The sequence below is a fragment of the Schistocerca serialis genome, chromosome 7, assembly GCF_023864345.2.
Source record: "Schistocerca serialis cubense isolate TAMUIC-IGC-003099 chromosome 7, iqSchSeri2.2, whole genome shotgun sequence".
NCBI lineage: Eukaryota > Metazoa > Arthropoda > Insecta > Orthoptera > Acrididae > Schistocerca > Schistocerca serialis.
In genome coordinates, this window is record NC_064644.1 from 277,250,871 (window position 1) to 277,268,875 (window position 18,005).

Below are 18,005 nucleotides of genomic sequence, written 5' to 3' on the forward strand. Positions count from 1 at the left end.
GTATGTGAGACAATGAAATAAAATATATATTATGAAGATACATATAATTCGGTACTTATGCTGTGCGTGGCTTTTCTAATACCCTGTAGTTTTTGAGCAATTTGTATGTGCAACAGCGTCTCTCCTTCACCTAATTAGCTATTAACTCACAGAAATACTGTTTTTGAAGATGAAACTTTTTAGTTTCATATAGGTTGGCTATGTAACAAATACAGTGCCGTTAATGATTCGTAAATTTTACAAAGAATGAGTTGAGTGATTTGTGTTCACATTGGAATGTTTATATAGCGTTTGTGAAGCAGTGGAATCACATGACAGTGGTTAACATTCTGAGATAGATCAATTAGTTCCAAGGGTCTTCAGTATGAAGGATTTGTAAGCGATCTCATATTTCTCACCTGTGATGTAAATGAGAATCACCAAGATCAGAAGGAAAACCATGCTTACTTTCTTGTTGAAATCTTTTTCATTTTAACTTCGCGTGAATGAACTGGGGAGAGGAAGAACACAGTTTACTTTGTTCAGTATCTCCGATAACTTTGGAATAAGTGGCATGTTTATCTTCATTCCTAATGATAAAACTATCAGATGATGATACGCTCCAAAAAACAGAAATATAATCACTGGGAATGTATTCGATAACATCAGCATAGCGCTTTAGAGAATATTTTGTATGTCCTTCCTTCTTATTGAAGGTTCGAGGGGCTTCGACCCCTCACTTATGTTATGAAGTGGCGCTCCTACAGCCATCCTTTCGATATTATTTATTATATGGTTACTAGTTTCGTTGATTCAATACGCGATCTTCAAATCTTAGCTGACGCGCCATTCCATCAATGCCCAACATCTAAGAACTGGTTTCCGTAGACTGTAACTACGATTTGTGTCTCCAGGCATTGATGCTTGGGGACACAGCACCATAGTTACAACGTACGGAAGCCAGTTCTTAGATGTTGGCCCCTGATGGAATCGTGTATACGATTGGCTTCAACCCCTTACTCAGTGTCTGTTAAGGCCTAAACATGGTGTACTGAGTCACCGAAACTGCTTGCCGTATAACAAGTAACACCGCAAGGACTGTTGTAGGTATTCCATTTTATTACACTTTAGAAAAGAAGTATACTGGCACGCAATATCTTTTATACAGTGGCTGCTATCCTGAGAGAGCGACAGCTCTGTTAACTACCACTAATTCACGTTAGATATCCAAGTAACAGACAGAGTAAGGTATCAGTAACATATAACTGTGATGTTCACGTGACAGCTCATGTTCATTTCGTGGAAGCGGCGATGCGGTGTCTGCTATTTCAGCCTCTGAAAAGCACCTCATAAATGCTGACTTTTATGGAAGACACAAATATGTGCCAATGTAAATCATAGATAGAAAGTTGAGAGGGAACCACAAATAACCCAGTGAAATTTAGTTGGTTAGGTTGCTAATTCAAACAGTGGTCTACAAAAAAGAATTTTCTTCTTTTTTGTCTGGAAAATGTATAAGGATAACATTTCGTCTTCAGAGTTTGGTGGCATCATCGTTTTGTCGACGAAAACGAGATGCTCAGAAACGCAGTGACAAGGTAAGGTAGTGTTGTCGATAGTATTCCTTTTTATAATAGGAACCACCCTGTTAACTGTGAGTGTCATTATTAAATTGTAGAAGCACTTAATATTTAGAACATTTTTTTGGAAATTTTTCATGCTGAATTTACATCGAGACAATTACTGGAAGTATTCTTCTGGTACACTCATATTCCTGTAGATGCCAGCAAGAAAGCTTGCCGAGGCCTTTGGCGTCCTTGTCCTCTCAGTACTGTTGAAAGCCACGTGGTACATCCCGAATTTCACACTGCAAACAAGAACAGAAGCGTGTGAAGTATCAACAGTTATTACTTACATTACTGACCAGTAGTACACCACAGTAGTGCAAAACCATGTATCACACACACACGGGCACACAAACACACACACACACGGACACACACACACACACACACACACACACACACACACACGCATGCACGCACGCACGCACACAGTATCAATAGTCGGATTACTTCATCCTATATTTCTCAAGACGACATTATGATAATACAAAAGTGGAGTCATGGACAAAATACTATTCGCTATCCAGCAAGAAAGAATTTTGGCATTGAAGTTACGAAGAAATTCGGCCTGATGGGTCAGGTGTAGGCAGTTGGAAAGGTTTTGCACTGTGTAAGAAGGAAAGCAGGAAAGACGACGTTTAAGGCTTCGACGATATTGGAACGTCAAAGAAAGACTACTAGATGGTAACTAGGAGAATGGCGGAAGGAACCAACCATTTTTGTGGTAAAGAAGCCATTCCGAAACTTTCGTTATTTAGTGTGTCTTCCATGGATTATTTACACAATAAATCGTAATAATGTTGAACGAGTCATTTTTCATTCACATGTCAAATTAACCCTTTCAATCCAGAATGATTTCTGGTGGGCAGCAAATTACTCTTTACGTGGTAATGGTATTAGGTGATTTTTTAATGATTTTAGGTGAAATATTTATACAAAAATATGTTTTCAAAACATACTTTGTAACTTGGCTTCATTCTATGGACTAAATTAACTAATTACTAAATATTCTTTAGTGTAACAAATGATAAAATTATCATTCAATTATTATCATCCAAAATAACAATAATAATAGTCAATTACACTGTGAAATATATGCAAGCTAATCACATCCGTGTATTCCGGTGGTCACGAGCGGCTGCGCAGTGCCACATTTACTTGCTTATATTCTAATAGTAATGCCAAACAGCTGGCACCACTTGCGTATGATGGAACGGGTGAACATTCACAAATGTATACCTCAGGTTCCCAAAGGCAAAAAGGGAAAAATACTTCTGTTGTAACTAAGACACGTTAAGAGTTAATGTACACAATTGCACCAAGAGGATCTGAAAGGGTTAATTTGCAACTGTGGCTACATGCAGAATATTTGAATCGTCAATTGTTTTAACCAAATAAGTAATTTTTTACACTTTTCAGGAGAAACAAAAAACTGAATACTGCCATGTGTTTTATTGCTATATTACTGGAATTTTTCAAAACTGAAAGTGACTTCATTCTGCTTTTATATGAGAGAGAAATAATTAACTTTGAGTACATGATTTGTATGTTTAATGATTTCAGAGTTCTTTAACTTATTTGGTTTCAACAATTTATATTGTATTTCTTTGAAGCTACTCGGAGCGGAGAGGATTTCTTTATGACGTTTTTCTGCCACTGTCTCACACGGAACAATACTTTTTCTAAAATATATTGGCCACCAGTTGTCGAACTCTAGTATTTCCTCTCCATTAACTAATTTTACAATCACATCCCTTTTACTACTTACTACCAGATCCATGTACTCATAAGAGTTGTAAATGCGGTCATGAGATTTTATTTTCCTCTTATATTGTCCAATGTCTCGATTACACGGGAGGAATGAGTGACCCCTCTCTGGAAATTTGTGTATTATGCTCTGGAGTATCCCTGCTTGAACCGTGCCCATACACATGCGTATAAAGGTATGATTTTTGTTCTGGCCGACACAGCCATCAGTCACATTTTTAATGAGATCGTTATTTACGTCATCAGAAACGAAAGATGCTACTATGTTTGCACCTTTCTTTCCTAAGCCATCATGGTACAAGGGCACCGCGGAGTATTCAGTTTTCAAATCATGTATGCTGAAACCGTACACCCACAGTTGGCGCAGATAGAATATCTGTTGGATCGGAATATCTGGAAGCGGGAAGTTTTGAATATAATCAAAAACTGTAGTCATGGAGTTATAAATATGCTTATTTATTTACTGCTCACTGGTTTCGACCACTGTTGTGGTCATAAGCAGACCACTTACTACATGGGAGCTTGCTGAAGCTGGCGAGGAGCGGACGCCACTATAGGAAGTGCGGTTGGGACTGTTTCACTATAGAACAAAAAACTCAACATTCCAAGACAAACAAGATAAAATGTTTCAAAAACTTTTAAATACAGATGTGTATTTTACACATTACAATAATAGAAATTCGTCTACGGAATGAAGGAACTGTCAAGCTGAAATGTTTTCAGTTTTTTTTACAGATTTTACTTTACAGTCAGACATTTTATGTTGCTGGATAAGTTATCAAAAATTTTAGTTGCAGCATTGTGCACCTTTTTTGTGCTAAAGATAACCTTAATGTGGGGTAATGAATGTCATTTTTCCTTCTGGTATTGTAATTATGCACATCATTGTTTCTTTTGAACTAGAGTGGAAAGTGATTTAGTGAAATCGGGGAGAATATAAAATTATTGTTCACGACATCTTTAGTCTTGCAGTTCTACCACATACACAAGTCACTCGTCATAACAAAACTGGGACTGTTATTTCGTCGTCTCTTATCACCTTCCCGCAATGATATCAAGATACGGACTCACCAGCTCTCAGTTCATTTGTATGCGTTGCCATCATCACTAAAGACAATGTATCTCCTGCGACCCTATTTTCCAGCCCTTACAATGAACATTTGTGGACCATATGATGGAACATTATTTGTGCTGAAATATAGCCTCGTAAGCACGCTGATGGGAGGACAAGAACTGATGTTCGAAGTACTCCAGTTCAATGCCGTAGGGAACACAAGCAAATGTCATAATGTGAGATTCAGCACATACCCAAACGAAATCCTAACATTCGTCTGGAGTAAAAATACGCTAATCCAATGCATTCACTTATTCACTGAAGATAACCATGGCTAAATCATATCTGATAATGTGATCGCTTGCAACTGTCTGTCTTCACATGCCCAAAGTACCACTAGTCCGGTTGTTATGAGGAGCTTTGCAGCAGAGAATATTATGTGGTGTACGAAAACAGGCGAGCTGGAATTTTCGAACTGCATCTCTGCAGAAATCACAGAAGTTGGAGCAGAAAAGGAAATTTGTATCTTTTGCGTGAATTCCTTTCGGCGTTTCCTTGGTACAAGACAAAGTTTATCAACTCAATGCTTAAAATTATCTCACACAGATAGTAAATCATCAGAAAAGTTACGGAAGTTCCCTCGTTTACGAGGCATCTCTACGAATTTGCAAAGCGGGCTTATCGCTAGTGAGTGATCCGTGTCTCTTCACGGATAGTAGGTAAGTGACCCACAATGATTTCACTTCACAGTAATTTAGCAGAAATTATCAAAGGAGGTTAGTAATATCTCTATGATTCGAGGTAACAAACGTTTAAAGCCGATGTTCAATTTGATACTACCTCGGAATATATTTGTTATGCAATAACACAAGCTTTTATCATGCACTGTGTTACCAACTTCACTCTGACGTGACACTTTATCATCCTATGAAGTAGTATTCTTGAACTGCCCATGAACAAAACAAACTTGAGTAGATATTTACACCGTCTGCAGTGTTTATTTGGAAGTAAAGTGAAGGGAAGGACATTTTATGAAGTCCTTCGTGTGCAACAGTTTATTACAGCAAAACGTCACACAAATGAAAGTTTTTCAAAACAGAGTGCAGAGGAAATACTTACCTACACAGCTCTTGCATCACACAGTCAGCAGTGGACGATGCGGCTATAAATGCAGGCTGGATTGAACAATAATTATCAAATCTAGTCTTTTCACATACGATTGCACATGGAACAAAGAGTCTACAGCGGACGAGTTACTACTCCCCAACTGCATTTTATTAAAGAAAACGTTACAGGTGGCTTCAAAATAATATCGCGCTTAATCGAAGTGAAAGTCAAATTATGTTGATTTCTTTAGGGTGGTTGAGGTCTTCTGAGGAAAATATTTCTGTTTAAAGGTAAAAAATTACCCTTCTTTTCTGAGTAATATGAGAAAAATCACAAAAAATATGTAATCGTATTACTTGCTACATTTGTCGCATGTGATTTCTCCCTCTATCCTGTTACGGATCATCTATATCGTATACTACACAGTTTGTTCCTTTGGTAACTTTTCCCACATGCTGGTCAGATTAACACGAGTTTCAGTTCATCAAGATTATTTTTAATTTTTCTCTAAATTTCCACTCGCAGCCTCGCACACTACCTCTCAGTCTCGCACATGTCACACTCATTTCATTGCTCTTATACGTGATTTCTTTTCTAAGCGAAAAATGCTTCTCGTTTAATTCCTTAAACCTTTTATTCTTACATTTATTTTCCAGCGTATGTTATCTCAGAGATGATTAAGAGCTACCATCTCCCCGTACACCCTAATATTTCATCCCAAAATTCAGTCCTACTTGATTATAATCTGATTTCATGTCAGTACTAGAGAATTCTTCTTTCGTCAGTATTTCGTTCCTAGATGACTAGCAGAGCTACTCATGTGACGCCTTCGAATGTCACCAGATTATTTGCAACAGTATTATTTTCTTTCGTGATTTTGGGACAGGGCGTTTGCTAACACCAGGTGAAACCAATCACTGAATTGAAAAAACACTTCTCAATTGTAACCCTTTTCCAACATATTCCTTTTTATCCCTCTTCCCCTTCCCTACAATAAGGTTCTGTTTAATTAGGAGGGCAATATATGTAGTAATACAGACAGTTTGCCAACTCACATCTATAAGAGTGACGAAAAGACTTCATCCACAAGTACCGCATCTGTAATCAGTTACCCACCTTCACTCTCACAGCAATGCAGACATCTGTACCATCATTTAGTCTCTGGAACCACTTAGACTAGTCTAACAGGGGACATCAAGAATGTCGAAATAGAAATTATGGGACCAATTAGAATAGCTTAGCGTCGGATATCAAGCGTATGAAAAGAGAATATATGGGACCAGTTACACTAGTCTAGGAGGGAGTACTGTACGCATGCAAAAGAAGTCGGCGTCATTGGTTACAGGCTTGTTGGAATTGCAAGAGCATGTAAGAGAGTTGTTGAACAGCCTTAAAGACAGGCAGTAGTATAAAGTCGCTGATATCTAAGAAGAACCTGTGTAATAACATTCATGAACAGTCCGTCAGGTAGAAACTATGGATATTGTTCAGCTCTCTGCGTATCAGCCCTACAGAGATCGTGTGATGATATGAGGCAAATCGTATTTCACACAGAGTTTTACAAACAGTCATTTTTTGGTCTTTCCATTCTAGAATGCAACGGAAAGGCACGTTAATGGCACAATAAAAATACAAACAGAATCACTCTTGAGGTTCGCAGAGTACAGCTGTAGAGGAAGATGTGAAGGACAAAGTATTCAAGTTGCTATATTAAGAATCTCCATATGTAGTGTATAGACTAATATTTAGAAATACTCTCTTACCTCAAGGTTAATATATCAGTCTCTCCTCTTATAAGTATTATCTGCAAAAGCTACTGACAGAATATTGGAGGCTTATTCTGTTAGTAACTACGGACCACTGTATGAAACCATTTGTTACCCAAACCTTAGGTATGCTGGAATAAAACTTGAGAATTATAACTTCAGTAGCAGAAAACCCCAAATAACCAGTCCTCACCAATGGAGCACGTTAGACGAGAAAGGAAGAAACAAAAGGCTTGTAGGCGTTTGTCTGCCTTCAGTATATTAACAATAGTCAGTCTCTGGTTCCTACCGATTTCAATAGAAATAGGTAGTTTATACCTTACAAACGTTTAACGTGGGTCTAGAAGCAAGAGCTAAAGAGGTGTCTTAAAGGACTTCGTAAGACACTGATGTTTCGTAACTCGATAGAAAATCAACAGAAGTTAGAGGACAAAATATGTCTCTCAATAATACCATACCATATAACGTTGACTTACCTATAACCAGAATTCCATTCCAAGTTGTCCAGAAGGCTCCACGCTGTATATCCAAATACATTGGCCCCATCTTCGTTAATAGCTTTCAGCATTTCTGCCAGGTATTGCTGAAATAATGATATTCTGTAAAGTGCAATAAATAACATCAAGCTAATGACGTTAACCTTAAAACTAATTTGTTCCATTTAAAGCAGCCAATAAAAGAACTGCTGAATCCATTTTGACTCACCAGATAAAAATGATACACATATTCTCTCAAAATTACTATCGTGCTTCCAGACAGGTTAAGACTGTAGGAGAGATGTCCTGGCAGAACACATTTTGTGCAGGCACTTCGTGAGACGTTCCTGGATAGCTCTGAGCAGTTGCCTACGAAACGAGAAAATTCGGAGTTCGAGACTATATCTGGCACACAGTTTCAATGTGCCAGGATGTTTCAGCTTCTACTATTAGTTGGCGATTATACAACCTGCTGGTGTTCAAGTCATGGGTCATCTGTCATCTTCTCCACACCGGATCTCGGGAACTAGCATAGAAAAAAATCACTATTTCACTCTTGTGAGACACCGCTACCTGTCAGCCAGCAGTGAGAATCAGTCGCTAGTGTCTATGGGGAAAGCATTCTCATAGTGTAGATACCTTGGGGCCAGACCAACAGTACCATTCTGTAAATATAGACTTCTAGTTCTTAGGATATTCAGTTCAGCACTCACGACCAGTAATTTAGAACAACCACATGACTTATATAAGACATAAAAATTAAATATTATGTGAGCACTGTGGACACGAATTATCTCCCAGGAATCATCATGTTAACACCGTGTACATCTCCTCTAGCCCTGATAACGCTCTCAATCCAGTGAGAAAGATAGTCCACACGTTTCTTCAGGCATGACGTACAGTAGAAGCTACTCATAGATGATTAGAGCCTGTAGACCTGCCATATTGCGGAAATGTTGACAGTCAGTTGATCTTCTATTCCAAGTAGCTCCTGACATTTTCTATGGCATTAAGATAGTGGACCAGCTGAGGTGCATTAGGATGCCGGAGTGATCGCCAAACAAGGAATGTATACTTGAAGCCGTATGAACACTGCCTTCCCATCTCGGAAGACAAAAGTGTCGGGAGCACACTCATAACAGACATGTAAAAAAATAGGGCAGAAGTTGGTGGCTAAGAAGAAGTAAACACGCTCGTTCATGTTTATTGTAATGTGAATGAGTGGACTCAAATAATGGCACAAAAACCAGTCCCAAATCATCACACAGCAAACATCTCTCTGGAAGAATACCTTCAACACACTATGCGTTAAATGCCTCTTTGGGCTGTCAGGGCACTTGGCACTTTGCATCATTTGAAAAAAGTAAAGTCACTACTCATTGGAACACATTGGATGCCTCCAGGCAGTCACTGTCCAGTTCCTGTTTTGGAAGGCCCACTGAAAAGATGTAGCCCTATTTGCCACTGTGTGCAACGCCTTTTCCCAGGTAGTCTTTGCACCTTTTCATGATGAGTAGTGAACAGCACTTTGTGTTCATCATATTTCCACTGTGCTTCACTTTCGACTAATTCCAGGGATCATTGCCATTTTTGGGATTTCTGCAACTACCTGTATGTATCAGAGGACCATGTAAGAATTTTTAACAAGACTATCAGTGAAATACAGCATATATCTTATAGCGTATGGTACTTGTGTTGGATGAGAATTTCTGGCACTATCCAAACGCACAGCAATTCTCTGAATCTTTAGATGTACATAATACTGATCCCACATTTATGAGGAATACTCAGGAATCAGTCAAGTAGGAGTTCTGTAAGCTAATTGCTCCCAAACAAGTTTTCCTTCATTTCTATCTCTGTTCCACCAAAGGCAGCCTTATGCCAATTTAAAGATTGTGCCTCAAGAAATGCTTCTATAGTAAGGAGTAAAACTACAAAAAATTCACCGAAAACTTGCACTGCAGGCACACAAAATCTAGAAACTTTCATTCCAAACTTCGAAACTCTTTTCCGTAATCGCTCCTTTCAACTTCGTCTGCTGTAATGGAAGGGTTGGACAGACTGCCATGTCTCCATAATTACAGATTACACGTAGACAGAATCATAAATCACAGTTTAAAAGAAAAATGATTCCGTGCACAATACGAGAAAATATAATGGATTTGCGATTGCCTTCCACAATAGTTCCATTGTACATTGATAACAGTACAGACAGACAACTGAGCGTTTGCTGTAAATACAATTCACTTACGCCATAGTAGCTGATACGCTCTTGATCATCCAGGTCTCCATACTCAGCGTAACCATTCTCTGTAACGATGATTGGGTAGTTCGGGTACCTTGTAGACACCCAGTTTATAATTTTGCGAAAACCCCATGGCACAACCTAAGAACAGAGACATCAAACGAGGAGTATTAGACAATTCAAAGTGTGCTGTTAATTTTGTTACACTAATGGTGTTCTGCTGGTATTTTGACTGGTGGTAACAAGGAGTAATTTAGGTGCTTACTTGAAAAGGTTTGGTTCACATAAATATCAGCACCTTACCTCATAAATATTTAGTGTTTCGTGGTAAGTGTTACTATTTGGAAAAATTGTACTATTCATGAATGAGACAAGAAATAAGAGACCACGGGGTGTAATGCATTATCCTGACAATTGACAGTTTGAGTGGAGCTTACGTTGTTTATAACTACAAAGGTGTGTTAGCTAAATACGCTCATGAGTTATGAAACGTATCTGTCGCAAAATTCTAGAGGTTTTACGAATTGTTTGGCACTGGAGTATTCAGCAGTCGCTTCTAAAAATTTCTTCCTAAATTAGAAATATCAATACAATTACTACAGTTTTCTGCACATATTTCCAACACTTCGGTATTATCATATAACTTTGGATAATAATCCTTGTTTACATTTTGTATTAAGACATGTACTTGCCAAGAGATGTTTTCAGAGGCAGACATACGAAGGTTTGTGTGTGTATGTGTGTGTGTGTGTGTGTGTGTGTGTGTGTGTGTGTCTGTGTGTATGTGTGTGTGTCTTTAAAGCAGGTACTTCGCTTTTTCGGAAATTCATTTAACTTTTTGTAATTTTTTCTCATAATATTTGTCCTATAACGTAGTTGACATATTAGTACATAAAATGCACCAAATAAGTACGCCAAGACGTAAATTGGTACTGTGAACTCACCTGTTATTAAATAAAAATAAATAAAGAAAAACTGATAAAAATAATGGGCAAGTATAAATTTCTAATTCACCTCACACCGCAGTTCGAAATTCGATGTCTTTTCAGACTCTTTCACTATCTACATCTACATACATACTCAGCAATCCACCATACTGTGCGTGGTGGAGGGTACCTCATACCACAACTAGCATCTTCTCTCCCTGTTCCACTCCCAAACAGAACGAGGGGAAAACGACTGCCTATATGCCACTGTACGAGCCCTAATCTCTCTTATCTTTGTGGTCTTTCCGCGAAATATGAGTTGGTGGCAGTAAAATTGTACTGCAGTCAGCCTCAAATGCTGGTTCTCGAATTTTCCTCAGTAGCGATTCACGAAAAGAACGCCTCCTTTCCTCTAGAGACTCCCACCCGAGTTCGTGAAGCATGTCCGTAACACTCGCGTGGTGATCAAACCTACCAGTAACAAATCTAGCAGCCCGCCTCTGAATTGATTCTATGTCCTCCCTCAATCCGACCTGATATGGATCCCAAACGCTCGAGCAGTACTCAAGAATAGGCCGTATTAGTGTTTTGTAAGCGATCTCCTTTACAGATGAACCACATCTTCCCAAAATTCTACTAATGAACCGAAGACGACTATCCGCCTTCCCCACAACTGCCATTACATGCTTGTCCCACCTCATATCGCTCTGCAATGTTACGCCCAAATATTTAATCGACGTGACTGTGTCAAGCGCTGCACTACTAATGGAGTATTCAAACATTACGGAATTCTTTTTCCTATTCATCTGCATTAATTTACATTTATCTATATTTAGAGTTAGCTGCCATTCTTTACACCAATCACAAATCCTGTCCAACTCATCTTGTGTCATACTATAGTCACTCAACGACGACGCCTTCCCGTACACCACAGCATCATCAGCAAACAGCGCACATTGCTATCCACCCTATCCAAAAGATCATTTATGTAGATAGAAAACAGCAGCGGACCTACCACACTTCCCTGGGGCACTCCAGATGATACCCTCACCCCCGATGAACACTCACCATCGAGGACAACGTATTGGGTTCTATTACTTAAGAAGTCTTCGAGCCACTCACGTATTTGGAAACCAATCCCATATGCTCGTACCTTAGTTAGGAGTGTGCAGTGTGGCACAGAGGCAAACGCTTTCCGGAAATCAAGGTATATGATAGCCTTCATCCATGGTTCGCAAGATATCATGTGAAAAAAAGGGCGAGTTGCGTTTCGCAGGAGCGATGCTTTCTAAAGCCGTGCCGATGCATGGACAGCAACTTCTCTGTATCAAGGAAATTCATTATATTTGAACTGAGAATATGTTCGAGAATCCTGCAACAAACCGATGTTAAGGATATTGGTCTGTAATTTTGAGAATCCGTCCTTTAACCCTTCTTATATACAGGCGTCACCTGCGCTTTTTTCCAGTCGCTCGGGACTTTACGTTGGGCAAGAGATTCGCGATATATGCAAGCTAAGAAAGGAGCCAATGTAGTAGAGTACTCTCTGTAAAACCGAATTGGAATCCCATCAGGACCTGGCGATTTATTTATTTTCAACCTATTCAGCTGCTTCACAACCCCAGGGATGTCTATCGCTATGGGTTTTCAACAAGATCTTTTGCTAAGGTATGACGGTGGTAGTGGTTGTATGCTTCGCGCATCGCTCTTTTTACAGCAGCACGAATCTCTACTAACTTTCCTGTCCTCATTCTCCCGATCTTTCTTGTACCGCGAGTGCAACTGTCTTTGCTTCCTGAGCATTCTCCGAATTGCGCTGTTTAACTACGGTGGGTCTTTTCCGTCCGTAACCCACATTTTCGGCACATACTTGTCCAATGCGTGATTTACAACGTGTTTAAAATTTGCTCATAATTCTTTTACGTCCATCGTACCGGAAGTAAATGAAGTCGATTCATTTATTAAGTGGGATGCTAACAACTGCTTATCTGCTCTTTCTAGTAAGAATACTCTCCTAGCCTTCTTGACCGACTGTTTAAGTTTCGTAACCATAGTCGTAATGACAATATCATGATCACTAATCCCTGTTTCAACACTGCCACCGTCGATGAGGTCTGATCTGTTCGTGGCTACCAGATCTAAAATATTTCCATTGCTATGGAGCGCTAGAGGGCATTTCATAATGCTACCGATAAATAATTTGTTAAAAGAGAGATTCGGTAGTACTGTCAAGTCCATCGCAAAACCTTAAAAAAAAGGTGACGCCATCCTTCTTTCTGCTGTGACAGTAAAAACGGCATCTGAGAAGTGATACTTCGTAACAAACACTCGAACTGGCCTCTGATTTACTTCTGAGAAGCTTTAAGCCAGATTCTTTCTGGGTAAACCGTGCAAATAGTTAAGGTGCAGAAATCAACGGTACTTTAGAATGGATTCTGTTGGTACTAAAGACGTAATGACGCAAAAAATCTGCAGATCGCTTATAGGAAAACCTTGGGGTCCTACTGGACTGGGACACCATGGCAACTCTACTGGCAGCGCTCCGGTCTTCCGGTACGTCTGCTAGCACAGTCCTATCTCAGTACCGAAATGGACGCTACTATGAAAAACATCCCATCTACTGAACAGGCGCCCGTAGCTGTTATAGTACGCATTTTAGACTCCACTTTTACTGGCCTTTTTTCTTGTTTTGGCCCATACTGCCACCTCCAAGATTGTCGTAACCAAAGATCTTGCTGTAGAAGAGAAATATTTGGCAGTATCGAGAACGAACAAGTGATAATAGTTCTTAAGGTATGCATTTTAGGGCCCACGTTTTCTAGACATTTTTGTTTTGTTTTGATCCATACTAGCACCTCTGTAAGTTGCCTGCGCTACGATCTTGTCAAGAATAGTATTGGTAGAAGTTTTCCGCTGTCAGAGGTATTTGAAAGATTTTCGCTTAAAACTTTCGAATTAGTCGTTTCCGGACCAGGTTCTCTTACGTCAAATTGATATAATTACCCTTATCTATCATCTCTGTAACACGGAACCAAACTGTGTACATAAAGGAGATTTTTCAATTTTTAATTGAAAAGTAATTATTTATGAAATTAAATTGAATATCGCAAATATATACTTCGAACAAAAACTGAGAAATCAGCCTCATCTGTTTACATTTTCGACTCTTAAACTAATACTATCACATCTGAAGTCTCAGATCCATTAGCATCACTTGTAGCAGCAAAACATATAGCTGTGCTGTTTCAGTCTGGAAGTAGCTTTTGAAGGAAACTACCATGCGCTGGATACTAATGTGTTTGTATTTTAAAATTATTGTGATTGGAGTGGATCATCAGGAACAGGCTGTGAAGACACTGAGGATCGATAATTTACACGTTCTCCAACCATGCAGTGTCCGGAAAGTGTGTTACTGCATATAGTTTAAAGGTGATTGTAAAGCGAAACTGAGTGTACTTCGGAATCAGCTGCATTTACGACACTCATGTTTCCCAACACACTTTTTTTCAGTTCACAGTTTGAATATCTTGAAATGAAGTGTTCCAGATTGCTAGTCTCTTATGGATCTTGTAGACAAAAGGTTCCTTGTCAAAACTATCCATAGCACACACTTTGAAGTTGGGTTGGGTTGTTTTTGGGGGAGGAGACCAGACAGCGAAATCATCGGTCTCGTCGGATTGGGGAAGGATGTCGGCCATGTCCTTTCAAAGGAACCATCCCGGCATTTGCCTGTAGCGATTTAGGGAAATCATGGAAAACCTAAATCACGATGGCCGGACGCGGGATTGAACCGTAGTCCTCCCGAATGCGAGTCCAATCTGCTAACCACACATGCGGGACGGCCAAGCTGCCGTGCTTTTTATTGACAGACCTGTTGGCAGACTCAAGAAACAAAGTTCTTCTGACAGAGCTGCCATACTCAGGTAGACGCCAGCCACGGGAGGTTCCATTGAGCCCCATGCCTTGTGTCTGACGTCTCTGCTAGCAGAGCCGCTTTGGTATTCCAGTGTGGTATGGCTCTAACTCCATACCAAAATCAGGTGACCTAGGAGGCAATATACAGTGCGTCCGCAAAGTCCGTGTAAGGTTGGCAGCACATGCATTCGCTGTATAATCTAGGGACTGGAAATCACTGCTAGTGGCTACAGTTATGTTGGGAAACTGGATTCAAGGTTTTACTTTTAAAACATTGAAATTAATGAATGATGTTAATTACAATTAAACACATTGCTCACTAAAATCACAGTAGGTGCTGGAAATGTTTTCCTCTTTATTGACGGCATACTTCGACACGTTTACATTTACCTGCGAACACCTTTACTAATGTTTCACGTGTAATCGAATGCATTTAATCAAGTATCACTGTCTTCAGTTCATCTATTGTCTTAGGGTTACATTGATATAAAAATGTTTTAGTTGCACCCGAAAGGAAATAGTCTGATCCTGCGAACGCGCAGACCAGAGGCCTTCGGTAATTACACTCTCTCCAAAGGTTTAATCTAAAAGTCATAGCGACTGGTGTGTCGTACGAGCGGTAGTCTTGTCTTATTGGAAAACGTAGTGTCTGATGTCGTTTTCATTCAGCAAGACAATAATGGAATAAATTATCTGGGAACAATAGATATTGGAAGTGATGGTTGCATCGAAAAAGATTGTCCCTATAATTCACGCTCGCGTTATGGCAACCCACACTCCGATTTTCTCTGCGTGCAATGACATTTCCCTTAAGGCATGTGGATTTTCTGATGACCGAATTCGTTAAATTAATGTAGCGAGACAGGGCAAACCAAGCCTCGTTTAAGAAAATGGTTCGATCTAAAACAGCAGCTCCATGTCGGTTAACAAATCGCAGAAACCATGCGTAATACGCTATTCGTTTCACATATTCCATAGAATGTAATTGTTGCTCAGTACTAATTTCATACAGATACATCCCCAGTTCTTTGGTTACAGCCTTATGCTTGTCGTAAGAGATATTTTAGCCTCTTGCGATAATCTCCTTACAGATTTTGTTGGATTCCGTAACATGATGTCCAAAATGTCGTCAAGCTTTCGTTGTGTTGAAATTGTGGGCCTACAAATTCATGGTGCGTCATGAACTGAAACTGTTGTCTGAAATTTGCGAATGAAATCGTGTACAGTGTCACTATGTGCGTCTCACTTGGTCCGAAAAGTTTCCACCTGCACAGAAAACCTCTTCCACTAAAAACGCTTTCTCTGTAATGGTAAGCATTTTCACTACGCTCAGCTTACACAAGGACTAGACAGTAACACAACTAATAGGTGCAACACACGCGCAACGATACTACTCTCTGCCACTGCACGTTCACGGAAGACGTGCAAGGGAGACCTGAATGTGTTGACAACCTTCCAAACTCAACGAGGCGAGGCAAGCGAGGCTCATTGCTATGAAGAGACTTTGCGGACAAACGGTATATTGCCAGAAAATACTCTGTTCTGTACATTTGAACTCCTGAGGCGTAGTTGGTATATGGACCTATAACAACACGGCTTGATTGTAAGAGTCTCTACGAGGCAATTGCTCAGCGTTCGGCTGTTTATTAGCCATTTTGATTATTGAAATACAGTGAGAATATTAGACATGAATCCTTGTAAATGAAGTAAGAATTCTGTCTTGAGAAATGCAAAAGCTTGTTATCTTTATATTATGAAGAAACAGAAGTAACTGAGTGAAACATTTAATATCGAATAGGGAAAAGCTTGATTTTTCCTTTGGTCATAACTTTTTTTGTATCTCTTTTATGAAAATTTAGAACATAGCTTCATTCATCACAAATGATAACATCATATGGAAGTCTGTGATGCAATTGTGAGATATGACAAGCTCTTAAAATGATACAAATGTACGAGGGCTCTATTTCCAGAGTGGTAAACCTTGAAAATTAGGAAAGCGGCGAGTTTCACAAGAAAAAACTGATAAACGTAATTCATTATATTAGGAAACGATGTAATTAACAAAAATATAGGTGGTTCAAGGACTGACATCTGTTGTAATGGAAAACATACTGATCAAGTGTCCAGATGGAGCCCATCAGATGACAGAAAGGGTGTAGAACACGAACACAGAAAACAATTTGTAGCTAGCGGCTCAAAAACGCTCATACTATGTAATTCAGACCAAGAAACGTAGACGTGTCGAAGCAGGAGTTGACAGCAATGTTCGCAAGATAGAAGAAGTAATACATATTTTAGAAAAAGAGAACAACAATTAATTAATGCTTTTAGAAGTGGGAGCCTGTAGAAATTGCATAACCGAACATTATTTATAATGTTAAAGATAGTTCCTAGCTGTGTGAAAAGGGTGCCTACAACTTTAGACAATGTTATACAATACTGTCACGTGCGCGCGCGCGCGCGCGCACACACACACACACACACACACACACACACACACACACGCACACACACAGAAATGAGTGCGCGCACGCAAACACACACTGACACACACACATATACGCATACACACACACGCAGGCACGTGCATATTTTACACAATACACGCAAGAAAACGTCGCCTTATAACGCCTAGTGACTCCAAAGAATAATCTGGCAAAGGTGCCTAACAAGACCTGAGAAGATGCTGTAAGCAGCAAGGAAACCAATGACGAGACAGGCTCCCGTCATGTAGGGAAGCTGATCGCATGTTGTTGCAGCTCATCAAAGAACTTGTAGCTGCGATGACCACCGAGACACGCAGGTAGCAATTGCGCAACTGTTTCTGGACCTCATGACTGTGGAGGCCTTTCTGTTTCGCCGTTCAGATTAGTCAGCCGGCTGGAGTGGCCGAGCGGTTTTAGGCGCTTGAGTCTGGAACCGCGAGACCGCTACGGTCGCAGGTTGGAATCCTGCCTCGGGCATGGATGTGTGTGCTGTCCTTAGGTTGGTTAGGTTTAAGTAGTTCTAAGTTCTAGGGGACTGATGACCGCAGCAGTTAAGTCCCATAGTGCTCAGAGCAATTAGAACCCTTTTTTTTCAGATTAGTCCTCTCGGTGTTTCTCCGTCTACCGACACATGCTTGGGAGACCTGTAGGAGCCAGCC

At 39.9% G+C, this 18,005-nt stretch overlaps 1 protein-coding gene across 1 annotated transcript in view; it reads right to left on the minus strand.

Annotated features, from left to right (window-relative positions):
* Positions 1-1,719: 1,719 nt before the first annotated feature.
* LOC126413012 (lactase-like protein) overlaps positions 1,720-18,005 on the minus strand; it is a 94,986-nt gene continuing 78,700 nt past the window's right edge. Inside the window, exons 7-9 of the mRNA XM_050082905.1 lie at positions 10,026-10,160; positions 7,775-7,881; positions 1,720-1,846 (exon numbers count right to left, since the gene is read on the minus strand). Coding sequence (XP_049938862.1) covers positions 1,720-1,846; positions 7,775-7,881; positions 10,026-10,160 — 369 coding nt within the window. The remainder of the gene's footprint in view (positions 1,847-7,774; positions 7,882-10,025; positions 10,161-18,005) is intronic.